At 44.0% G+C, this 26,326-nt stretch overlaps 1 protein-coding gene across 5 annotated transcripts in view; it reads left to right on the top strand.

The window, feature by feature from the left end:
- Window positions 1-26,326, top strand: part of LOC137782670 (transcription factor COE3-like) — a 120,284-nt gene that overhangs the window by 54,928 nt on the left and 39,030 nt on the right. For 3 of the 5 annotated variants that reach the window (XM_068572204.1, XM_068572194.1, XM_068572176.1), the window contains exons 7-10: window positions 14,038-14,119; window positions 14,350-14,467; window positions 19,967-20,100; window positions 21,813-21,939. In XM_068572204.1, the coding sequence (XP_068428305.1) occupies window positions 14,038-14,119; window positions 14,350-14,467; window positions 19,967-20,100; window positions 21,813-21,939 (461 nt within the window). The remainder of the gene's footprint in view (window positions 1-14,037; window positions 14,120-14,349; window positions 14,468-19,966; window positions 20,101-21,812; window positions 21,940-26,326) is intronic. The other 2 variants (XM_068572212.1, XM_068572184.1) reach the window with 1 other exon arrangement.

Here is a 26,326-nt window from a genome sequence, read left to right as displayed (position 1 = left end):
GTGTGCTCTCGATGTCTCCTTCTCCTCTCATTGTTTATGTCCTTCTTTCCTTGTCTCCTCTCCTTGTTTTCCTTTTGTGACAAATCGACAAAAAAAACAGCGTTATTTTACAAGTTAAAACGTGAACACGAGGTGTTGAGTGAACGCATCACAGTGTGTTTATCCCTGAATATTTAGGACGACGCACATACAACTCATTCTTATATATTGACATGTTTACATGTTTATATATATACCGTAAAAGTCGGGTTATAAGCCGCTACTACCTCGCTGGTTGTCCCCGCTAGCTCCCCGCTGTAGCCAGCTAGCTCTGCTGCTATCTCCTCGCTATCTCCCCGGTGTAGCCAGCTAGCGCTGCTGCTAGCTTCCCGCTAAAGCTAGCTCCCCGCTGCCTGAGTCAGGTGTCGAGAGCTAGCAGCTAGCTGGCTACAGCGGGGAGCTAACGGGACAAACAGCGAGGTAGTAGCGGCGGCTTATAACCCGACTTTTTTACGGTACATGTGTGTTTGTGTGTGTCGAGCAGCTTCCTGTTTACCAGTTGCAAAAAACAACGACACACTCCGACGGCCGTAATCCAAGATGGCGTCGGCCGTATCGAAAGCGCTGAACCGTCTTCTTCAAAATGTCCACAGACCAACTTTTCCGACATTGTGAACGAGTTCGTCCACGTTTAGAGAAGCGTCCGAATGCGCCACTTGACACCAAGAAGCATGTTATCTCCAGGTGTCTCTCTCGCTCTCATTTTCTTTCTCTCTCTCTCTCTCGGTGTCTCTCGGCCGTCTGGATGCCATTAGCTGTGAATGATTTCATCAGTAATCCACTTACAGCTGGCTGGAAATATGAAAAGATGGATGCTGACATCAGTCTCTCTCTCTCTCTCTCTCTCTCTCTCTCTCTCTCTCTCTCTCTCTCTCTCTCCTGGGCAGGGGAACAATATAAATAAATAAATCTGGATATAAATCCAGATTGTCTGTATTGTTTGACATGCGGTTAACAGCTGAGCTGAGGTCAGATTTGATGCTTTGCATCGATTCGTTGAGTTCTGCTGCAACTTTTTTTCCCGTTGAGGGTTCAGTCGAAAGGTGGACAGGAAGTAAAAACATAATACACATTTTAAATAAATATATACATCTTATCAGTGATTTCCTAAAACAGCTGCTTGTTGTTGTTTTTGTATCGTGTTGTTATTTGTTGGGGACTATTTTCAGCGGCGGATGAATCCACGTCTGGCTGCGATGTGTTTTTAATGGAGCTCAACGGCTCAGAGGAAGAAGTTCTTCTCAGGTTTCTTCTAGTTTTCATAAGTTAACGTCTGTTTCCTCACTTTCACCTGACCTCTGACCTCTGACCAGCTTCTCACTTCACTAGTACTCCTTGTAGAAAGTAGTAGAGAGTATTATTAGCTACTACGATGGAAGTAGATGTGGCAGTACTAGTATTAGACAAGAGTAATAGTAGTTGTTGAGGTATTATTTGGAGTATTAAAGGCAGAAATACTAGTGGCTTTTGTAGCAGCTGTAGTTGTAGGAGTAATACAGTAGTATTAGTAGTTTTAGCAATAGTAATTTAAATGTACTGATGCACTTTGTCAGCAGTACTTGTGGTAGTAAAACAGCAGCAGTAGTAGTTTATGTACATACTCCTATGCTAGTGAAAGTCCTGAGTACTCTCAATTTGTTCAACTTGAAGTACTAGTAATAGACAATAGTCATCATAGTTGTAGAAGTGACATTAGTAGTATTAGAGGTAGAAGTACTTGAAGGGTTAGTAGTACCAATAGTTGTAGTTGAACGAGCAGCAGTCGTGGTAGTAATACAGTAGTATTAGTAGTAGTTTTAGCAGTATTGATTGAGACGTGCATACTACTATGGTAGTAGAAGTACTAATGGAGTGTGTAGCCGTTGATGTACTATGTTTATTACCACGTTTCACTCACTTTGTTTAACTAATAGTACTAGTAAAAGAGAGTAGAGATAGTATTTAAACCGTGTTTTTGTACTTTTTCTTCTGCTTCTTTTCCTCAAAGATCTTTCGTGTTTCCACCGATCGGTGAGTAAATACCGAGGGAGGAAACAGAAGGTTTATTCTGGGCCGTGAAAGAAAGAGTAGAAGAAGAAGAAGCTGCAGTGTTTTAGTCGTTTGAAAAGTGCGTTCAGTGAGCGACGGGACAGAAGCAGCTTCCTGTCTGCTGTGAGACAAACGCTTTAAAACCTGATGAAAGGACGAGCAGGACATGTTACTCTAACAGGATGGGGGGGGGGGGTTCCTCTCAGATATATCCGAAAGCACCCCTCGTTGGTCCAAGGTCAGGCCAGATGGTGCGGGCCGGCTTCACCTTGCTGCTGACCGCTGGTCCCAGCGCAGCCGAGCGGCCGCTCGCCAAACAGATGGAGACGAGCGGCGAGCTTTAAGTCTGCAGAGCGGCTTCAGCGGGAAAACACGGGGAAAAAAAACTTGTTTTCTCCGAGCTGTTTGTGCCAATTAGGTGTAGTTCTTTACCCGTTCTTTTGGATACATATATAAGTGTGTGTGTGTGTGTGTGTGTTTAATTTGGCCGCAGCGTTCGGCGTGGTTTGGTGTTGACGCCGACTTCAAAGGAAAGTAAATTACATTTACTTTGTAATGCTTGCATCATTATTCCTCCTCTTTATCAGCAACCAATCAGCACTGTGTGTGAGAGAGAGTCTGTGTGTGTGTGTGTGTGTGTGTGTGTGTGTGTGTGTGTGAGAGAGTCTGTGCGTGTAGATTCAATACACTTCCTCTCTATTCAAACGATATTAGTACCACCACAGCCAGGACTCAAAGTACTTGTACTTCAACTACCTCCATCTCTACTAACACGTCACGATCGATCAAATCCCACAAAAAACACAGAATGTTCAGTTATTAAAAAAGATTTAAAAACACACACAAACTAAAATCATTAAAGCAAACGATGCTCAAAGAAAATGAAAAATTGCAACATTTGAAAGAATTTGCTCGGATCGCTCGACGAATAAAAATAAATATATATATATATATATATATATATATATATATATATATATATGTATATATATATATATATATATATATATATATATATATATATATATGCATAATTACATAAATAAATGTACATATACAAGAAAAAGCGGCCTGTCCCTTTAAGAAACAGCGGCCTGTTCCTTAAAGAAATAGCAACCTGTTCCTTGAAGGCCATTGTTCCTTAAAGGAACAGGCCGCTGTTTCTTTTAAGCAACGGCCTGTTTCTTTAAGAAACAGCGGCCTGTTCCTTTAAGAAACAGCGGCCTGTTCGTCCTGTTCCTTTAAGAAACAGCGGCCTGTTCCTTTAAGAAGCAGCAACCTGTTAATTTAAGAAATAGCAACCTGTTTTTTAAAGGCCGTTGTTTCTTAAAGGAACAGACCGCTGCGTCTTAAGAATCAGCGGCCTGTTCCTTTAAGAAATGGCAGCCTGTTCCTTTAAGAAACAGCGGCCGGTGATAAAAAAAAAAGAAAACACTCACTTTCCTCTCAGTGTTTGTATTTATTGAAGTTTCCAGGTGACACTCTGGCGACATTTTTATCTGCCTTCAGTTTGTGCGTCGCAGCAGGAAAAGGTTAAAGTGGCGTGAAGAGATATTGAAATAAAAAAGGCCCGCAGGCGAGCCCCGGGGCCGTTATTCAAATGACCACGCTTTCTCCTTTAATTTGGGCTGAATAAAGCCGGACGCTCGACCGTCGGCAGTCAGACGCTTAATTAAACCGCTCGGCCGGCCCGACGCCTGCTCAGAATAGCAATGCTGCGGCAGAAGCATTCGTCGGGCCGATAAGTGAGAGATAAATCTGCCGCTGCTCGACATCTGATCACTTAAATACAGTAAATCATGCCGACGGATGATCTGAACCGCCGGTGACTGACGTGTACTGCCGGTAGTACTACTACAGTACTACAGAGGGCTTACAAGTACTGACGGAGTGCTTGGCTCCTGTCAGAATATAAAGAGAAATACTTTCTTTATTCTCATTGTGCTCCCACTTGGTTCAACTGGCAGTAGTATGACAATGTAGTACTTGTAGAGGTATAATTAGTAGTATTAGATGCCAATACTAGTGGAGTAGTTGTAGGAGCATTGGTTGTTGTATTCACACAGTAGTATTAGTAGTATTTTTAGCTCTGGTAATTTACATGTACATGCAACTTTAGTAGTAGTAGTACTGATACTAGTTCAACTAGTTGTACTAGTATAATATAGTACGTACTTGTAGAGGTGTGATTAGTAGTATTAGAGGCCAATAGAGTAGTTGTAGGAGCATTGGTTGTTGTAGTACTAGTAGTATTTTTAGCACTGGTAATTTACATGTACATGCAACTGTGGTAGTAGAAGAAGTACTGATACTAGTTGAACTAGTTGTACTAGTACTTATATTGGTTGTTAAAGTATCATTAGTAGAAATACTAGCATGGTTTGTTGCAGATGTAGTAGTTGTGGAAGCATTTGTTGTTGTATTGATACAGTAGTATTAGTAGTATTTTCTAGCACTAATATAAATGTACATGCGACTGTGGTAGTAGAAGTACTGATAAACAAAGGGAAGCCAACAGTTTACTAGAACGAAAGAAAAATATTTCCCAAAACCTTGAAAATATGCAGTTAATAAAACGTAAAATCTCCACGAAACATGTAAAAAAAAACAGCAGACTGGCCCTTTAAGTGATGGGCGCTTCCATGACGAAGTGAATGCAAAAGAAAACATATTTCACTGAATGTAAAAGATTAATTAAAATCGTTAGCGTCTATCTCGGCTTGAATGTGGAGCAATAATTTAATCATGTTGTACATATTAAGAATTTACTGCTCAGGCGGGCGTGAGCGTTAAATGAAACATAAAACTGGAGAGGAAGATGTTTCTTATGAATGAGATGGAAGTGCTGAGAGGAACCATTACTGCCACTTAGTGCGCGATCTGACCTTTAGGCAGACGATGCGGACGCTTATTCGGGGTAAGAGGTCATAGACGGCGGGTTGTTAATATTTCATTTGAGGTGAAATAATCGTCTACATCTTCTGTAGCGCTTGTTTTTATCTTTTTCTTTTATTGTGACACTTCTAAAAAAAAAAAAAAACACTAACCAAATCAAAAGTACAACAGTTTCAGTACTAGTTGAAGTAGTAATGCCAGTATTTAGAAGCAATAGCAGTAATAGTAGTAGCCCAGCAGTAAAACTGCAGTAGTAGAAGTAGTAAAAGTAGTCGTGGCTAGCAGTAGTAAGAGAGGTGTTGGTGGTACTACACCACTTGCTTTAGTTCTATTGTGTAAAATAAATGTACACACTTTGAATAAAATAATATAAATATACGTATAAAAATAAACAAAATGGCGGACAGTAAATATGTGGGATACTTATGGTCGTACTGGTTTGTTGCCTCAGAGTCCTGTCGGCACACGGGGGGAACGCTCCGGGACTTCCTGGTCAGAGAAGATTCAACGGGTCACGAACTTTCCCCCAACGGCTCACGAACTTTTGCCTCCAACGGGTCACGAATTTTTGCCTGAAACGGCTCACAAATTTTTCCCCCAACGGCTCACGAATTTTTCCCCCAACGGCTCACGAATTTTTCCCCCAACGGCTCACGAACTTTTCCCCCAACGGCTCACGAATTTTTCCCCCAACGGCTCACGAACTTTTCGCTCCAACGGCTCACGAAGTTTTTCCCCCAACGGCTCACGAATTTTTCCCCCAACGGCTCACGAATTTTTCCCCCAACGGCTCACGAACTTTTCGCTCCAACGGCTCACGAAGTTTTTCCTCCAACGGCTCACAGATTTTTTCCTCCAACGGCTCACAGATTTTTCCCCTAAAGAGCGATCTTTGGTATTCTGGAGGTTTGACCCTTGATGTTTTTGGGGGCTCTTTACCCACAAAACCGCTCGACCGTGACGAAATTCATATCCAAACCTCACGTCAACTTTTCAGGAAAAAAAAAAAGGTCCAGTTTTCTTCTTTTTATTTATTGTTCTAGCTCCAGGCTGTTTGGAGGTTTTTTTAGAAGGATTTCGTCAGACTAGAAGTCGAAGGATTCTTCTCCGTCCAGAGAGGATAAATAAATCCTTCAGTTCAAGCAGCAGAAAACTGGAAGGAGGAAGACGGCGATAGCGAGCGTTTCTGCAGGATTTAGACACAAACCTGTAGTCGGATCGTAGATCACTGGAAAAAAAATGAATGATTGGACATGAAGACGTGAAGTCCAGCTGTGTGTTTAGCAGAAGAGATTTGTGGGCAACACAAAGTTTTTTCTGCATAGCGAAAGAATTAAAGCATGATGTCATTTTTTTGGGACCTGAGTATTTCCTGGTAATGTATAGGACGTGACCTCTGCCCCTGAAACACATTCCCATCGACCCTCGGGCCCAGTTGAGTGGTTTCAGTCCCGGAGAGCTGAATGTGAAGGTTTTTCTTTCGCCAGTAAAAAAACACAAAGGGAATAAAGAAAAGTTGTAGAAACTCGAATCCGCACGTTAAAAAATGTCTTTCTTTGTTGAAGTTCGCCTTGGTTTTGTTCATAAAACACATATGGAAGACGCTGAGAGGTGCTGCTGCAGTCACTAAGACATGAACTCTCACACCTCTTTAAATTAGGATAATTTCTGCTGAATTTTCTTCTAACATTAACACGTTTGTCGCCCCCGGAACGCCTGCGAGGCTGCCTGGAGTTTATATGAACTCCAGTTTGGGAACAGCCAATTATATTTGTATTTTTAATTGGACAAAATTGGAGGTAGTATGTTTAAATTTGGCTGTAAAGTAACTTTTATTAATTTAGGCCTGCAGGGCCGTCTCTCTAGTGAGCAGACTGTTTGCAGGTTGTTTTCAAGCGGTTTCACGACATGTTTTAGGTTGTTTCTAGACTGCTGTACCTGGTTGTTTCTACACTGCTCTACCTGGTTGTTTCTAGACTGCTTTACCTGGTTGTTTCTACACTGCTCTACCTGGTTGTTTCTAAACTGCTCTACCTGTTTCTTTCTAGACTGCTCTACCTGGTTGTTTCTAGACTGCTTTACCTGGTTGTTACAGGTTATTTTCAAGCTTTTTTTTACGCTTTCAAAACTGTTTCTCGACGACTTTATCAAGCAGTTTCTAGGCAGTTTTTAGACTGTTTCTTTGTTGTTGTTCAAGGTTGTTTCTAGACTGTTTTTAGGGTTTTTCTTGAGTGTTTCCTGGCTGTTTCTTGGCTGTTTCTAGACTGTTTCCGACGGCTTTATCGGGAGTTTTCTTTGCTGTTTCTAGACATTTTTTAGGATGTTTCTTGACAGCTTTTAGGCTTGTTATCAGGCTGTTCCTAGACTGTTTCTTTGCTGTCTCAATGTTGTTTCTCGACAGCCTTTATGCTTCTTTATCAAGCTGTTTTTTAAACGGTTTCTAGACGTTTCTTAGGATGTTTCCTTGCTGTTTCCAGGCTGCTTCTTGACGGCTTTATCGGGCTGCTTCCATACCTCTCTGTTTGGGCGTCTGCTGTGGTTTATCCGGTGGCAGCTGCTCGCTCGGCGCTCCCTCTGGTCGACAATATGCTGTCAAGCTGTCCACGTATACACAACATACACTACAACTCCCATGGTCCCTTGGGGCGCTGCAGTCTGGGTGGTGGCCCCATGCTGTGTGTTCACTTAGTCCACTGGTGACAGGCAGTAAACACTGGGTGAACTGGTTTGTGTTTGGGTTGTTTAGTCCGTCTCCCTTTGAGTTTCACAAAGTCAGTCGGTGCTTTAAAATGTGTGTGTGTGTGTGTGTGTGTGTGTGTGTGTGTGTGTGTTTTCCTCTTCGCATCTGATTGGTTCAGCGTTGTTTTAATGCAAAACGTGCGCTCGGATGTTTTTCCTCCGAATTTGGATTTTTACTCCGATTTCCACCTCATTTTTAAGTCATGATGTCACACACACACACAAACACACACACACACACACACGTACATACACACACACACACACACCGGCTGCAGCGTTGCGTCACACAGATGACTTTTCGATCGCAGAGAAATATATACTGCTGATAGTCATGACAACGCTGCAAAAATACAGCTGAGGAGTAACCCGAGTTTAGTGTGTGTGTGTGTGTGTGTGTGTGTGTGTGTGTGTGTGTGAGAAAGAAGGAAAACTGGTTTACTCAACCCCCCGCCCCCTAAAAAACTTCCTTTTTCCGTCTCTATCTCAAGCAGTATGAAATAATTATGGGATGTTCTGTTCGCCTCTCGCGCTCCAGGAACTCAGCATGTGTTGTTTTTCATACACAACATTTTTACACACACACAGACACACACACACCTCCAGCTAACAGGAAGCAGCAGAACACAAACAGGAAGAACCTACAAACCGCTTCGTGTTCGAACATCTCCCGTCGGTTTCTCTGCTCGTGGCCCTGAACGCCTCGTTAGACTTTATCCGTGTTGTAATTATTCACACGCCGCAGCAGCAGCAGAACACGCCCCAAAACCACACGGTAACACAATTTAAACACGCGCAGACACACACACAGAGAGGTGAATGTCGTTTATGAGAAATGAAATCGATGCACGAGGAGCGCGACGTAATCTACTTCCAGTCGTGGAGGTCAAACCCCCGGCGGGGGGGTCGGACCCGGCCTCTGATTGACAGGTGAAGTGCGTCTCCGACACACCAACGAAGAAGACGACTTCATAAAGAAATTTAAAAAACGCTCCGTGATGTCAAACGATTAGCAGCTGAAACGCATCGACCTCACGATGGAGTCGTCACGTTCTCCACTGTTTTTACTTCTTCTTTTCTTTTTTTTTTAAGCCATGGATTTTGTGTCACATTATTTTTAATGCGGTAGAATTTCCCTCCGGTCACAGAGGAGGAAGAGGAGGAGAAGAAGGTGGAGGAGTGAGGAAGAAGAGGAGGAGGAGGAGGAGGGTTAAGTTCAAGGATAGAGAAGGAGGAGGAGGCGCAGGAGGGTGTAAGCATTTAAAAAAAAACTTTTTGTCTCGATCGATTCAGATTGATTCATTTCAAGATATTTAATGCTCCTCCTCTTCCTCCTCCTCTTCCTCCTCTTCCCCCTCCTCCTCCTCCTCTTCGGCCTGTTTGCTCTCGTCACTTGTCGCATTCTTTGCGAGCGACGGAAGTGGAGAGGGGCGATCCCTGAGCGCAGAACGGCGGCGCTCAATATTTCAGACGGAACAAATGAATTGCGCGAGGCTCTTTTAGCAGAATAAACTGCTTTTGCGTGTCAAGACAAAGTCTGGGGAATAAGGGACCGAGGACCTAATGTGTTGTGACAATAGACAGTACAGAGCCTGTGTTTATATGTGTGTGTGAGAGTGTGTGTGTGTGTGTGAGGCAAAGAAAGAGACAGAGGCAGATCTGTTCCAGGGACTGTTTTAGTGCCTCATCAAATATTTAGTTTGATTGTACATGGTCCTGTAATTGCCATCTTGGCTTGTGAATTATTGATGGCCTGTAGCAGAGCCAAGGAGGGCCCTCATCTCAACACACACACACACACACACACACACACACACACACACACACACACACACACACACACACACACAGCTCGCTCATGTGCTGTAATAAGGCCAGACACACACACACACACACGCGGGTGCTGGGGCCAGTGAATCATCATGTAATGGTAATGGGCATGAAGCCGCTCTTGTTTCATATCCTAATTAGCAGCAGAGGAGCATCATCTGAATTCCTCAGTAATTATTTGAAGAGGGCGTTTCAACAACACGGCAGAGTCAATATTAGACTTTACTCGACCTCCTAATGAGGCGCCGCCTTCCCCTCCTTCTTCTTCTGATGTTTCTCCTTCACCAAACCCGCCTGCAAGCTTCATTTTCTCTCATTTTCTCTCTCTCTTACGTTCTCTTTGCTTTTTGTTCCCCTCTTTTTTTCCCCCCCGCACGTTCTCGTTCGTTAGCTGGGAACAAATGCGACGCGACGGCGGTTAGCTCTTAGCGGTTAGCGGTTAGCGGGGGTTTAACCGGCAAGGATCGCTGTGAGCTCGGGGGCGGTCGGGCCTCGGCTCGCCACGCTTTTGCCTCCTCCGTTGCTTTCGTTTTACGCGGCGGCGGCGGCGTGCTGGTTCCCGGGCTCGCCGGGCGGTCAGGTGGTAAACTGGCGGCGGCGTGCGGCGAGCATCAAACTGTGAGGAGGCCGAGCGGCAGCTTTTAAAAATACTCCTGCTGAAATATTGATTTTCTTTTTCTTTTTTCTGCTTCTTTTTTCTTTCTTGCTAACGTAATAAGTGAGAGACTCCGGGGAGTGTGTGTGTGTGTGTGTGTGTGTGTGTCAAAAGGGGGGCATGCATGCTTTTGCAGCCTTCAAAGTGTGTGTGTGTGTGTGTGTGTGTGTGTGTGTGTGTGTGTGTGTGTGTGTGTGCTCATCAGGGCCTTGTAATCTGAGCTCGACGTAATTGCTTCCCATAGTGCACTGGGGTGTGGTCGAAGGGGTGACATCATCTGGAGTGGCCGGTTTAAAAACGCTGAAGTCAGACGACCCCCCCCCCCCACACACACACATACACACACTCACACACACATACACACACACAAAAGCTTTAAACCTGCCCCACTGGAACAATCCCAGCAGCCTTCGGGGCGTGAACGTCGTCCTCGTGGAGACGGACCCGCCAGGTGAAGCTCAGGTGTCGCGTCCTCCGACCCGTAGGGGGCGCCGACCGGACGCTCTGCGCCGTTTATTTGATTGTTTTCTGAGCTTTTTGCGCCGCAAATAAACAAATAAACGCATGAACCGATCAGCAGAACGGACGTATTCACAGTGCGACTCTTTTCCTCTTGTTTCTACTGAAAATACACACATTTATACACATTATAGTGTGTGTGTGTGTGTGTGTGTGTGTGAGAGAGAGTGAGATGTCTCTGTGTATTTTTGTATGTGGTAATGTTTGTTTATGTTCCTGTTTATTTATGTTGTTGTCAATGTGTGTATTCATGCCGGTCTGTGTGGTCTGCATATTAGTGTGTGTGTCTTTGTGTCTATACGTGTGTGCGTCCGTGTACTGTATTTGTGTATCTACTGTATATGTGTTTATACAAGTGTATTTGTGTGTATACATGTGTTTCTGTGTGTATATTTATGTATATTTGTGTCTCTGAGCAGCTCCTTGTACGTGTGTCATTGTTTGTGTATGTGTGTGTATCACTGTGTGCGTATGTGTGTACACTCTGACTGTGTGTGTGTGTGTGTGTGTGTGTGTGTGTGTGTGTGTGGGCCTCTGGTCTTGTCTCCAGCTGCGTTTTAATTCAATCCGTATTGATCCATATCAGCTCTCTGAAGGACTCGGTATCATCTGAATGGAGCTCCATATTATTCTGTTCACTGCCATAAAGGGCATTAGAGCCTCCAGAGCAGCAGATCAGCTTTCAGTCGATACACACACACACACACACACACACACACACACACACACACACACACACACACACACACACACACACACACACACACACCCTCACATGTCTCTTTAAAGGGTCGCTTCACCCACATGGAGGCGAGCGCTGGAATCCGTCCCCGCAGCTCGTTTATCAGACGTCTTCTTCTTCTTCTATTTCTTCTTCTTCTATTTCTTCTTCTTCTATTTCTTCTTCTTCTTTTTCTTCTTCTTCTTCTTCTTCTTCTTCTTCTTCTTCTTCTTCTTCTTCTTCTTCTTCTTCTTCTTCTATTTCTTCTTCTTCTTCTTCTTCTTCTTCTTCTTCTTCTTCTGACGTGATTTAAGAGTTTTAAATTCCCCTTAATCTGACCTAAAATGAACCTCAATGTTTCAATTAATAAACAATAAATTAATTAAAAAATATTAAAGTGCATTAAATAAGGAAGGAGGTAAACCGCTGGAAATATTTCAATACTTAATAAAGGAATAAATAGAAAAAGCTTAAAATGTATTATAAAAAAATACAGAAAAACCCTTATTCCTGATTTTGAATTACCTTAAACTGAGGTTTAAGTTTAATATTATAATATATAAAGAGGGGTTTAATGGGTTTCTTCCAGGTTTAATAGTGTGCAAACAAACAAATGATGGATTTAGTGCGTGTACACACTTTAATGCATCAACACTCCTAAAACCCCTTAAAGGTCAAATTAAATTGGTAACCTTAAAGTTGTATTTCATGTAATTAATGTTTGTTTCATATTATTTTTTACCAAATAAAAACCTTTAAAGCAGAAAAAACCTTAAACAACCCTTCAAAATAACCCCATTAAAGTCTCCTTAACTTAAGTTCATTCAGTTTGAGAGAAACATTTAAGGGATTCTGTGTCTGGAGCAGTAAAAGTGAAACCTGGCTGAGAGTTTTTAAAGATATTGTTACAAATCAAGGTTTTAGTGAGTAAACAGACTTTAATGCATCAAAACTTCTAAAACCCCTTAAAGGTCAAATTAAATTGGTGACCTTAAAGTTGTATTTTTGTAATTAATGTTTTGTTTCTTATTATTTTTACCAACTAATAACCTCTAAACCTCCAGAAAGACAACAGAAATCAACTGTAAATGTAAAAACCCTTTAAAATAACCCCAATAAATTCCCCTTAACTTAAGATAATTCAGTTTGAGGGAAACATTTAAGGGTTATGTGTCTGAAGCAGTAAAAGCGAAACCTTCCTGAGAGTTTTTAAAGATATTGTCACAGTTTTATTACGGTGGAAATCGATGCCGACCTCATGGCACCATTAATATCCACCCCCGAGCTCGGGCTCTCCCAGCATGCCTTGCAGCGGCGGCGGCGGTGCAGGAGGTGGGGTTGTGGGTGTATTCCGCGAGGTTATCCCCTGGTTAATGTGACATGTCTGTCTGCGACCTTGCCGCTTGTTAACTGCCCGGATTATTATTGTGATAATGTGGCAATTAAAAAAGGAAGCGCTCCGTCAGGAACAGGAAGGAGGGGAGGTGGGCGGGGCTTAGCAGATGGATGTGCGGCGGGCGATGCATTAAGGCGGCCATCCATTCTGCGCTCCTCCAGAGCTGCGGGAGGTTATGGCCGCCCGTCCTCATTGATATCCATTCCCAATCAATACTCCTCTGCTGCCGCGGAAAACCGGGGGCGTAAATCATCGCGAGAGATCGGTGGTGGAGTTTGAGGGGGGGAGGGGCTAAAGGAGGGGGAAAGGGGAGGGGCCTAATGAGACGCCATTAGTCTGAGGGAAGCGTTCGACTGTCTTTATCGGGACGCCGCCGCTGAATGATAATTCTTATCGCCAAGATAGTCCACCAGAGAAAGAGAGAAAAAGAGAGGAGCGCTTCATTTATTCACCAGGAGATAAAACGTGCACTTTATTGTAATCTATTAGCTTATTAACTGGGATTTAAAACAGTTAAAATGGGAATTCCTTCGAAGTAATCCGTAAAATATGATAATTCAAAGAATTATGAACATCAAACAATAAAACCACTTGAACGTAGACACAGAATATACATATATAACACAGTATAAGCAGGTATAAGTACATAAAATACACAACATGACAAAGCGCTTATTAACACATTCATTCATTAGATCTCTATCATCATAAATATGCTTCCTTAAAGCATTAAATAAAGTTGTTTTGAATCTTCTTTGAAGCAGTTTAACTTATCGTCGTGTATTTTTTTCATCCATCTGATTAATTCACACTGAAATATTTATTTTTTTACCTGTTGTTTTTCTCGTGAATAAATTAGCGCGGCGCTCGTGTTATGCAGCGAAAGAACGTAAAAACCTGTTTGTTTGTTTTCGCACCGACAAACAAAGATCTCAAGTTGAGTGACACTTTTATGTAAGAAACAACTCTATCGCTCTTTTTCCACCTTCACCGAGGTGGAGATATCCACCTTTACCTTTCACAATAAAAGCCCCAGAACTCAGTTTTTTTCTTTGTATTCTGAGAACCCTCGCTGTGAATTGAGCGTCACGTGAAGCCAAACTGAACCCGACTTCATTCATCTCTGATCCCAGATGAGCGTCTCTGTGCCGCCTCACTAACCTGTTGTTTGTTTGTTTGTTTGTTTGTTTGTTTGTTTGTTTGTTTCATCTGCAGATTCTTCCTCAAGTTCTTCCTCAAGTGCAATCAGAACTGTTTGAAAAATGCAGGAAACCCACGAGACATGAGGAGGTTCCAGGTAAGAGACACACACACACACACACACACATGCCTCACACACACACACACACACACACGCACACACACACACACACACACACACACACACACACACACACACACACACACACCAGCTCCATCGCTGCTCCCTGAAGGGATCCCGCTGACTCACATGTAACCACCCTGTGTTTTTGTGTGTGTGTGTGTGTGTGTGTTTGTGTGTGTGTGTGTGTGTGTGTGTGTGTGCAGGTGGTGATCTCCACTACGGTCAACGTGGACGGCCACGTGCTGTCGGTGTCGGACAACATGTTTGTCCACAACAACTCCAAACATGGCCGCCGCGCCCGCCGCCTGGACCCCTCTGAAGGTTAGCCGTCGCTCGGTGACACACGGGGAAGAGGGCGGGGCTTATGGTTGGGAGGGGCGGGGCTTAAGGGACCCTTTGGAGAAAATTATGCAGAAATATTAAGTTTCTCCTTCAGTGAAAATAACATTTATTATTTCCCAATATAACCACATGAAAAATAAAAAAAAAACACTTGATTGATAGTTTTGACTTCAATATATAGTTACAGGATGATTTTAAATGTTTGTCCTCAATTACACATTAAAAAAGCATTAAAATGACCCACGATTTAGTCCATAAAGTCAGTGAAGATTTCCTGACTTTTAATCCCACACCTCTGGCGCCTACATTTCCCATAATGCAGCTGGGTCGCGTCTTTCAAACTCTCAGACTTTGTACGTAGTTCCAAAATATATTAAAACAGAAGTTTATGCGCGGAAATATGTGAAGAATACAACTTTTTTTTGGCGTACAAAAGCCAAAACACAGGTGTCATATTTGAGGTGCGTTTGAGTCCAAAAGAAATGTGGGAAATATCAAAGAATGTAAAAAACAAAGGACCTGAAGGACTCCCGTTTCCAGATGCTGGCAGGTCTCCGTCCGCCACCCGTTGGACGACCCCGCGCCCTCGAAAAAACAAGCGCTCCCTTCTTCCAGCAGCTCTTCGCGGCGAAAACCCAAATAAAAAAATGAAATGAATGCATCACCAGAGTATAAACCTCTGGCGGTGAAACTCGACGCGGCGGCGCTCGGGCGGCGTAACGTTTTCTTCTGAAGCCGTAAACTTTAATGCCGCTTCGCCCCCCCCCCCCTCCCTCCCCTCGCCCATAAAACCCTCCGGCCTTTTTTCGCCCGCGTCGCTTTCCAGGAGCGATGACATAAGTCCCTCGTTTGATTCGACCCACTTTGGCGTGCCAAGTGGGCGGGGCTTAGCCCGTCCCCCCGGTAAACGCCGCCACAGAACAAGCAGACTGAATCTTATTATTATTATTTATGATATATTTCCTCTGAAGCCTCCCGGCGCTCATTGCTCCGTCCTGTGTGGACTAGCTCCACCCACCTGGCACCTGCAGGAGAGTAAAACTAACTTTTTTGTTTTGCTGAAAAGCAGTCCGGCGTGAACGGATCAATACATCTTCCAACTTTTCCAAAACCTCCTTCCGCTGCAGTTTCCCCCGAAGCTCGCGTTAAAGTTTTTAGTCCGTTACAAAAGCCTATTGTTTGTTTCGCCGTACTTGGAACAACCAGGCGGGTGGAGTTTACGACGTAGAGGCTTTAGGTAGTCTCCGGTGAGTGTTTTAAATCTGTCAGCTCTGATTGAGTCGTCCTGTTTGCTAAACTCCACCCATCTGGCACGACCGGAGGCTTAAAACAAGCCAGCGTCTCTGCGTTTCGCTTGTTTCGGTCGCCCTGCGATGCCAGAGGGGTGGGTTCAAACTGAAAGTCACAGAAAAGTTGACTTCGTTGACTTTCTGTCTCAACTTGCTGTGAGGTAAACCCCACCCACTTGGGACATACAGGGGGATAAAACAAACCTGTTGGCCACCAGTTGGTGAGACGTCAATAAAAAGCAGTTTCCTCTCTCGCGCGTCCCAAATGACGACTTCTGCAGTTTCCCCTTTCGTTTTAAAAGTTTAGAGCTTTTTCCGGGAGAGATGGTGTTACTAGGTTTGCTTGTTTTAACCTACTTGGAGCACCAGCCGGGTGGGGCTTACCATGCCAGGGCATCCAATAACATCTTAGAGACAGAAAAGTAGACTACAACAACTTGTATACACTTTCTGTCTGAACATCCAGACGACTCTTGTCCTGTAGTCTCTGCCAAAACACTTCCCACCCCTCTGGGACGCCCAGCTGAGCAAAACAAGCCCTTAAAAAAAAAAAAAAGATTCAGTGCCAAACATCAAAACTCAGTTGTGTTCTCCATCTTTCACCCGTTCACTCTGCCGACTCCCTGACCTGGAAAAAAAAAAGTTTGTGAAGCTTTTCATGGAGCGATGGCGTAAACGTGTTCGCTTGTTTTAACCTGGTGGGAGTCCCAGACGGGTGGGGCTTACGATACCAGGGCATCGGAAAGAAGTATCAGATAAAAAAAACTTTTCCAGTGGCGGAAAAGTTAACTAAACAAACTCTCGTTGACTTCTGTCGTCTCCACGCTTCATCCCCGTGAGCTAAACCCCGCCCGTCTGGGACGTACGGGCAGAGCGAAACAAACCCTCCAACTATTTGCCACCGATCAGACTTCAAAGCCGCGTCGCCCGCTCGTCCGCAGTTTCTCTTTTTGTTTTAAAAAGTTTGGAGGCTGTTTTTTTTTTTTTGTCTCCAGGAGCAGACGATGTAATCGTCTCGTTTGATGTCACCGCCTTGCGGCGCCAGGCGGGTGGTGTTTATCGCGGCGGGGGCCGTTTCACACAGGATAACGTCGACGATCAAAAGAAAAACACTGACCTCCTGTGTGATCGCCCAAACCCCACCTGTCTGGCACGTCCGAAGGGATAAAACAAACGCTTCTCTGACACCGATCTGTCACTCTGTCGACGCTCTCTTGTTCCCTCACCTGCGAGAACACCTTGAGAGAACAAATCAGCGCTTAAACATTCATGCGGAGCGGCGTTTTGGCTCCTGTACGGTGTCCTGCAGGGGCCAAAAAGAGGGTAAAGCGGGGGGGGGGGGCGTTGTTTACCAGACGGCGCTCGTATCTCAAGCCCACGGAGGAGCGCTCGGGCCTTTCATCTCCTCCAGACTGCCATGTTTCCACCGCCGATAAAAAGCCCTCAACATCTGCTCCCGGCCTTTTGTCAAAGAAAACTTTCCGACCGCCGGCTTTGTGCTGCGTTCATTCACCTCAAGCCCCCGAAGCAGAAGACCCTTTGGACTGTTTGTTTACTGCCGTGACAAAGGAGGGAAATTAATAAGGAGATGACAATCGACTCCTCGTCTTCTTCTTCTTCTTCTTCTTCTTCTTCTTCTTCTTCTTCTTCTTCTTCTTCTTCTTCTTCTTCTTCTTCTGGGGTTTTTTCTTTCAGCCAAAAACTCTGAGTGACTTTGAAAAGTTGCCCAACGACGACCCAGTGACTCTGAGATAGCGGTCCGGTTATTTCCAGGCCTTGAAAAGTCCTTGAAAAATCCCCAAACTGTAGTAAAAGTCCTGTAAATGTGTTATATTCATGTGTTCACGACGTTCATTTAGTTTAAAATAATGAATCTGCTTTTAAAAGAAAGAGGCTCAAACTATCAGCAGCATACATACAGGCATCTATATAAATGTTTATTCTTTTAATCAAACTATTGTCTCTCATTCATTTGAGTCATTTAAGGTTCACTGTATGCTTTGAATCCTCATTGTTAGTTTAAATACTACATTTTATCACTTTTACTGTTCACACACATTTAACTCAATGTTTGCTCATGGACATTTAGTTAAAAGTCATGGAAATTTATTTAAAAGTTATAGAAGTTTGGTAAAAGGTCATGTAAATTTGGTTTAAAATCATGTAAATGTGGTTAAAAGTTATGGAAAAAGTGGTAAAAGGTTTTAAGGCGCCGCCACGCATCTGAATGCGGCCTGAATATTAGTGCCGGATGTGGGCGGAGCCAAAAAAAATATGTTTTAAAGTTTATTTGTAGAGCACATTTCAACAACAAGGCGATTCAAAGTGCATTAAAAGCTCCAAAACATAATGAAGAAGAAAAAACATTCAATAAAACATCAAAAATAGCAAAAGAATTGAATAAAAGTTGCACAATAAGAAACTTTCGCAGGCCAAAAACTTTACTTCTATATATATTTTAACCCCCAAAATGATAACAAATACATAATTTCACACAATGTTTGCTCATGGAAAGCAATGAAAATTTGGTTAAAAGTCATGGAAATGTGGTTAAAAGTTATGGAAATTTGGTTTAAAGTCATATAAATGTGGTTAAAAGTTATGAAAATGTGTAAAAAGTTATGAGAATGTGGTAAAAACTCATGGAAATTTGGTTAAAAGTTATGGAAATTTGGTTTAAAGTCATGTAAATGTGGTAAAAAGTCATGAAAATGTGGTAAAAAGTCATGTAAATGTGAAACAGAAACTTTACTTCTATACATCTATAAACCCCCGACATGATAACAACTATAATAAAGACAATAATGAACAATAATAAAGACTGCAGCTCATCTCTGCATCAGGATCAGAGCCGGCAGCTTCTGCACGAACAACAACTTTAATATAAATCTCTGATCAAAACTCTGACTGGAAAATCAAATCAGCCTCCGAGTGAACGGTCTCTGGTCCGGGAACTCGGGTCGTAAACCCGCGGAGCCTCGGCTCCGGTTTCCCTCGCGGCTCCGAGTCCGTCCGCCTGTCTGACTCGAGTCAGGGCCTCCGTCTAGTCGCCGCGGAGTATTGATCGCCGGCGCTGCTGGAAAAACCAATGGCGTTGATGTGTTGGTGCTCTCTGAGAAGCCGGAGCAGCGGCTGCTCGCTGGTTAAAGGACGCGCCTCGGTCTGAAGGTCAGAGGTCACATGGTGTGTTTAAAACTGAGCCGGACTGAAGGAACATGATGAGAACTAGAACTAAAAACATAATAATCTGGTGGAAAAAAAAAAGATGGCCGTCTTTTTTGAGAATATTGCGCCAAAATATTTTAGTTATATGACCCGAAAGCTGGAAAAAAAGCTCAAAAATGTAAGTTTGATTTTAAAAATAAAAATAAATCATATCTTCATATCTCTTGTACTCGTGTGGACTAAACATTTTGGTGATGGAAGATCTTGGGTTCACAGAAGAAGTAAAACAAAAAAAGATGGCCGCCTTTTTATGAGAATATTGCGCCAAAATCTTTTAGTTATACGGCCCGAAAGCTGAAAAAAAGCTTAAAAATGTATGTTAGATTTTTTAAATTCTTCATATCTCTTGTGAAAACATAACTTTACTCATGTGAACTAAACATTTTGCTGATGGAATTTGGTTTACAAAAGGTCTTAGGTTCACAAAAGATGTTAAAAAAAAAGATGGCCGACTTTTTCGATAATATTGCGCCAAAATCTTTTTGTTCAGTGAGATCTTCCGATTTTTCCCAGTTAACCCTTCAGGGTCTCAGAGGCCTTTTCCTCGATTTTACACCATTTCTTAAATTCACCTTTTAGATGAATTTGCATTTAAAATACATCCCTAAAAATACAAAACAATCTCAGCTCTCTACATGATGAGGCACCGTCGTCTTTTTTGAAAATATTGCTTACAAATCTTTTTAGTTTAGCGAGGTATTCCTCTCCGTCTTTGGAGGCTGACTTAAAGTCACAATTACGAGCAAGACATTGCTCTGGTGAGTCGAAACAGAAAGTAGTTTCAAAATAAAAGCGGTAATCTGAATAAAACATCCTGACAGATGGAAAGAAGTCTCTAGTAAAGCTGAATCTTTTCACGGCGAACATTCTCACGTTGATTTGTGATGTAATTTCCTCCTACTGTGTGTGTGTGTGTGTGTTTTTTTCTAACGTCGCCGTCGTGTCGACCTGTGTTTTTCCGAAGCAGCCACGCCCTGCATCAAAGCCATCAGCCCGAGCGAGGGCTGGACGACCGGCGGCGCCACCGTCATCCTCATCGGGGACAACTTCTTCGACGGCCTGCAGGTCGTCTTCGGCACCATGCTGGTCTGGAGCGAGGTGAGGGGGAAACCTGAGGGGGGGAGGAGTTTAAAATCCCTCTACGGCGGTGAACTCGAGAGCTCAGATCTGTGTTGCCGTGTTTTTGCATTCAATTCATCAAATGAAATCAAACAGACGCAGCAAACTCCACGGGAAAAAAAGATTTGGCACCCGGATTCTGTGCTCCGAGAGCAGCTGCACGTACTGTACATCATGCTCTCCATCTTCTTCATCGACACACACACACACACACACCTGCACCCGCCAGGTTATGTAGATTTGTGTAGCTGGCGTTGAGGTGCAGGAGGAGCCGCATACGGCGCCGCATGAAATATTGAAGCCGGTCCAGAGGAGCAGAACACCTGGCGGTGGGAAGGAGGGGGAGATGTATATGTCTCTCCTGCACGCCGCCGCCGGAGATTCCTCCGCTTTGATCAGCGCGGCGGCGGCGGCGGCGGCGGCGTCTGGGCTGGCGAAGCAGACGGACTCCAAAGCCCAGAATCCCACAGACGCGAGCGCTAGCTAGCTGACCCAGATTGGACGACGACGAAAATGACGACGTAAAGTTCGCTACCTGGGAAGAAAAGAAAGAGAACAAGCTGAAGGATGTCGCGGCGTAGCGGCTTCTGTGGGAATCCGAACGTGCGCCGGGTTTGACTTCTTCCCGCCGCTGAGAGCGGTTCGAGCGGCGGCTGAGCTGCAGCGCGCGGATGCTAACGTGGATGCTAACGTTCCCGCGAGTTCACAAGAGCTTTGTCCCGACGGATAACGACAAGAACGCGGTTCCCTTCCGTAGATTTCCATTTAGTTTTTTCAGGATAATTCATAGTTTAGTTTATTTGGGGTGACGATTAATATAAAAAATATAGTTTTTATATTCATGCCTCAACCGTGGCGCTACTTTCAGTCCGCTACTTCCAGTCCGCTACTTCCAGTCCGCTAATTCCAGTCCGCTACTTCCAGTCCGCTACTTTTAGTCCGCTACTTTTAGTCCGCTACTTTTAGTCCGCTACTTCCAGTCCGCTACTTCCAGTCCGCTACTTTTAGTCCGCTACTTTTAGTCCGCTACTTTTAGTCCGCTACTTTTAGTCCGCTACTTTTAGTCCGTTATTTTAGTCCGCTACTTCCGGTCCGCTACTTCTACTCCGCTACTTCTGCTCCGCTACTTCCGGTCCGCTGCTTTTAGTCCGCTACTTTTAGTCCGCTACTTTTAGTCCGCTACTTCCGCTACTTCCGGTCCGCTACTTCCAGTCCGCTACTTCCAGTCCGCCAGTCAGTTCCCCTCTGTGGAGAACGTCACGGGGTCAAAGAAAGACAGGAAGGAGAATTCATGAGGAGTTAGAAAAAGACAAGCGTAGTGTTCAGAGGATCCGATGTAGTTCAAGGAATTCTGGGTCGGCATTATCTCCTTTCCTTCCGTAAAGACCAGTCCAGTGTTTTCCTTTGCTAAAAGGAGCTAAATCAGGACGCATTGAAGCTCCTTTCCTTTACGTTTAGAGAATTCGATCGGCACTTGGCGGCCACTCCGGTACTTCCGGGTCATTTCACTCCGTTGGGAAGTTTCCTAACCAGCAAGGACACAACAAGCGATGTGCATTTATAACTCACTGAATGTGAAGTGCAGAGAAGGCAGCCTGAATAGTATGTATTTTGAGAAAAGACCTAAAACTCACCTGCAAAACAAAGACATGACATTTCTTTTTTATAAATCGGCTTGTGTGTTTTCCCAGCTGATCACCCCTCACGCCATCCGGGTCCAGACTCCCCCTCGTCACATCCCTGGGGTCGTGGAGGTCACGCTGTCCTACAAATCCAAACAGTTCTGCAAAGGAGCGCCGGGACGCTTCGTCTACACCGGTAAGCCCGCTGCCCACCGCCTCTGTTCTGGCGGGGTTCGATTCCCAGGGTGTTACGCTCGTGTTGCTGTTATGGTCAGAAGAGACGGATCCGGAAACCTTCTGGCTGTGTTCAAGAGCCTCTTCCTCGTTCTTTGTTCGAGAAGGTTCTGGTTCTTTGGAGGATCATCTACTGATCGCAAGTCAAATATTCCAACCCCAAAATGTCTGCCAAGACAACTGAAAGTTTAAAGGTTTATTAGTCGTCAACCTCCTTGATTTACGCCTTCAAATTTACCTTTAAGCTGCGTTTAAATGACCCCAAATATATTTCTGTGTCTGTTTTTGTTACGCTCGCTCGTTTCATGCGGTGCGTTTAGAGCCGGTCGGCATCCAGAGCATCTTCCTTGTTCTGTTTCAGAGACGGTTCTGGTTCTTTAGAGGCTTACCTTACTTACGCAAGTCAAAAAAAGCCAAATGTTCTCAACCAAAAGACAACTGAAGAGGGATGAAGTGAATGTTTAAAGGTTTATCGGCCTTTAAATTTCCCCTTAAGCTGCATTCAAGGTCCAAAGAACATATTTCTGTGTCTGTTTCTGCACCAGATGGAAATATTCTACGTGTCCTCCGTGTTTCTTTTTTTTTTTTTACCCAAAATGCAACCTGCAACTTTTGAGATCTCCTGTAAAAAAGGTCCATCATGTTTCGAAGAAGAGCTCAAAGTGAAGGTTTAAGGTTTTTTTGAGACCAGGATCAACACTTTTTACCGCACTGAAAAAGTGAAGTAAACATTTCCCCCTCTGGTGTGTCAATCCTCCTCCTCCTCCTTCTCCTGTTTCTCCTCCTCCTCTTCCTCTTTCTCCTCCTCTTCTCGTCCTCTAAGCCTCCATTGTCTGCCGTCCCGGACACCAGAAAACCGTCCGCAAAAAGAAAAGAAAAGAAAAAGCTTCTCCTTCTTTATCTCCCCTCCTTTTGAAATCGGTGCGTTTAGCGTCACGATTATTCCGTCAGAATATCCAGATGTCATTCAAAGTAGCAGAGAAGGTCAGATCGGGAAGGGCTGCTTAGCGCGATAAGTAAATGTCAGCGCGCCCGGAGGAGGCCCGAGCGTGTTCAGGCGTTCTGTTCAACACCCGTTTATCCTCTCGCTCCGGGTCTTTGTTGGCGGGCCGGCAGACGAGGAGGGACGAGACCCCTCACAATGGCCGGTCCGGCCTCCCTTTTGCAATGCTAATCTGAGATTCCATTTACAGATACGACGCCGGCGTTTTTTTTTTTTTTTTTGTGTTGCTTTTTTTCTGTAAAAGCGCGACGGCGGCGATAACGCCGCCGGAGTTTAAAGGGGTCGTCATCGCCATCGCACATCCCATCTCCCTACGATCAGAGTCAGAGAGGAGGAGGAGAAGAAGAACGAAGCGTCTGGCAAAATATGAGAAATCTGGAATTCAGGATTATGGATGAAATAATCCTTATAATAATTAATGATAAAAAAAACAATTAAAGTAAAACAGACGAATACAAAACCGATAGCAATGGGTTTGACCTCCAAGGCTTCCGTAGCTTTGCCTTCATTTCAGAATGAAACTTGCCTTTCAGATATTTTGTACCACATCTGTATTTATTTATTAATTCTGAGCGTTATGTCTTCCTCTGATCAGATTAATAGAGGAGAAGAAGAATAAAGTGTCCGTAAATACAATTAATTGTGTGTTTCTCCCAAAACCATCATGTACAAAAGGCCAAAGAACAGACTCATACCAAACTGACATGAACGGATTTGACCTTCAAGGCTTCCGTAGATTTACCTTCCAGATATTTTGTCCCACATCTGTATTTATTTATTAAAGCTCAGCGTTATGTGGCGTCTTCGATGCATCGTTGTGCCTCCAAAACCAAAATATATATATATAATATATATAAATAATTAAACCAGACATTAAGCCGTCTGTGTTGGATTGTTATCACTAAATAATACAAAGAAAGATTATTATTTTAAATGCATCATTTAATTTAATTTAAAATACCACAATAAATGCTTTAAAGCCACAATAATGTGTAGATTCATAATCAAAAGAAGCTTTTTGGGAGATAAAACATAAAAAAATTAAAATGGCGGTAAAATAAAAAATAAAAAAACGGTGCGCTGGCCCTTTAAGACACTGACGCACTTCATTCCAACGCTCCACGACTCGGAGGGAGAAACGATGTGAACATGTGACTGGTTTTGATTGACGGGGGTAAACAACAACAAAACCTTCTTCTTCTTCTTCTTCTTCTTCTTCTTCTTCTTCTTCTTCTTCTTCTTCTTCTTCTTCTTCTTCTTCTCCCGCTCCTCCTGCCAGAGGGGCGGCCATATTGTTGCGCTCACATCTTTGTTTTTTCTCGCCGCCCGTCGTGCCAACGGCGCCGCCGCCGCCTCGTCCACGAATGTGAAATGAGCTTCTTCGTAGTAAACGGTAAATGAAGAGGAGGGTTCTTTGGTTCTTTACTCACGACGGTTTAAAAGCTCTTCGGTCTCTCCACATGAAACACATTTAACATCAAGTTCACCTCCACTGACATCATTAACTCAAACTATTCCACCTGTGAAAACATTCGGCGTCTGAATAATCTCTTTTTTAAAACGGTTATCATTGAAGGAACGCGGCGAAAACGGCCGAGTCGTCGCTTTTCAAACGTATAATTGCGTCGTTTTCAATCCCGAGGTGTTTGGAAAAGGAAGATTTTCATGCTGTTTTTGGTGAAAGTACATTTCCATTATTATTGTGTTTTTATTTTTGTCCCTCGAGAGATGAAACCAACAAACAAACCAACAAACAAACCAACAAACTCAACACTGAGACGAGTTTACACGTAACTCTCTGTTTTTATTCTCTTTCTGGGTTAAATTATTGGATATTTGATGAGATGGACGGATCGATGTGCTGCTTCTGTTGGTCCTCAATGATGAACAGGAAGTGGATTTATGGGTCTTTACCACTTCCTGTTCGGATGTCGGTAGATGTGGAAGAAACATTGAGACGATGACAAACGCAGGCAAAAGCTTGATGTTAGCATTGGTAGTAGTATTTAATTATGATATTTATTCAAGTACTAATGAACTCGTTAAGTAGGTTCTGCAGGTTCTTAAGGGGTTTGTAGATGTCTTAAAGAGTTTCCAGGGTTCCTTAAGTTGTTTCCAGTGATGCTTGAGCAGGTTCCACCGGTTCTTGTTGAGGTTACAAGGACCTTGAAGAGTTTCAAAGGTTCTTGTTGAGGTTACAAGGACCTTGAAGAGTTTCAAAGGTTCTTGTTGAGGTTACAAGGACCTTGAAGAGTTTCAAAGGTTCTTGTTGAGGTTATAAGGACCTTGAAAAGTTTTAAGAGCTTCTTGTTGAGGTTATAAAGACCTTGAAGAGTTTCCAGAGGTTCTTGTTAAGGTTACAAGGACCTTGAAACATTTCAAAGGTCCTTGTTGAGGTTATAAAGACCTTGAAGAGTTTCAAAGGTTCTTGTTGAGGTTACAAGGACCTTGAAGAGTTTCAAAGGTTCTTGTTGAGGTTACATGGACCTTGAAGAGTTTTAAGAGGTTCTTGTTGAGGTTATAAAGACCTTGAAAAGTTTTAAGAGGTTCTTGTTAAGGTTACAAGGACCTTAAAACGTTTTCCAAAGGTTCTTGTTGAGGTTATAAGGACCTTTAATAGATAAAGCAGGTTGTAGGCACCTTGAAAAGTTCGGTGAGGAGTTAAAAGAAGATCTTAAGGAACTTCTAGAGGTTCCTCTGCTGGTTCTAGAGGTTCCTGTGGTCACAGAGGAAGGTGCCAGCGGTCTCTCGTTGTCTCTCGTGGAGCTGGGTGGAGCTGGGTGGAGCTGGGTGGAGCAGGGTGGAGCTGGGTGGGTGGAGCAGGGTGGAGCTGGGTGGAGCTGGGTGGGTGGAGCTGGGTGGAGCTGGGTGGGTGGAGCAGGGTGGAGCTGGGTGGAGCTGGGTGGGTGGAGCTGGGTGGGTGGAGCTGGGTGGAGCTGGGTGGAGCTGGGTGGGTGGAGCTGGGTGGAGCTGGGTGGAGCTGGGTGGAGCTGGGTGGGTGGAGCTGGGTGGAGCTGGGTGGAGCTGGGTGAAGCTGGGTGGAGCAGCTCGGCTGCAGTGGTTCATTTCTCCTCCGTCTCCTCCGGTGAAGTGCAGCCGGAGGTGAAGTGACGAGCTGTAAGATCCGAGTGTTTTCCCAGAATCCTCTGCTCTCTTCCGCTCTGCAGCTTAAAGCAGCTTCGGGATTTGATCCGCCGGCTTCGCTCTGAAAAAATCGGCCAAAGGCAAGAAAGCTTCAACAGAATGACAAGAAGGCAGAAAGGATGGAGGAGGGAGGACAGGAGAGAGGAGAGAGGAGAGAGGAGAGAGGAGAGAGGAGAGAGGAGGGAGGAGGGAGGAGAGAGGA

Source organism: Clinocottus analis, unplaced genomic scaffold, assembly GCF_023055335.1.
Source record: "Clinocottus analis isolate CAN_PGR_092001 unplaced genomic scaffold, fCliAna1.0.p SCAF_1, whole genome shotgun sequence".
NCBI classification, from domain to species: domain Eukaryota; kingdom Metazoa; phylum Chordata; class Actinopteri; order Perciformes; family Cottidae; genus Clinocottus; species Clinocottus analis.
The sequence above is the reverse complement of the archived record's forward strand: the minus strand, read 5'-3'. Positions and strand labels throughout refer to the sequence as shown.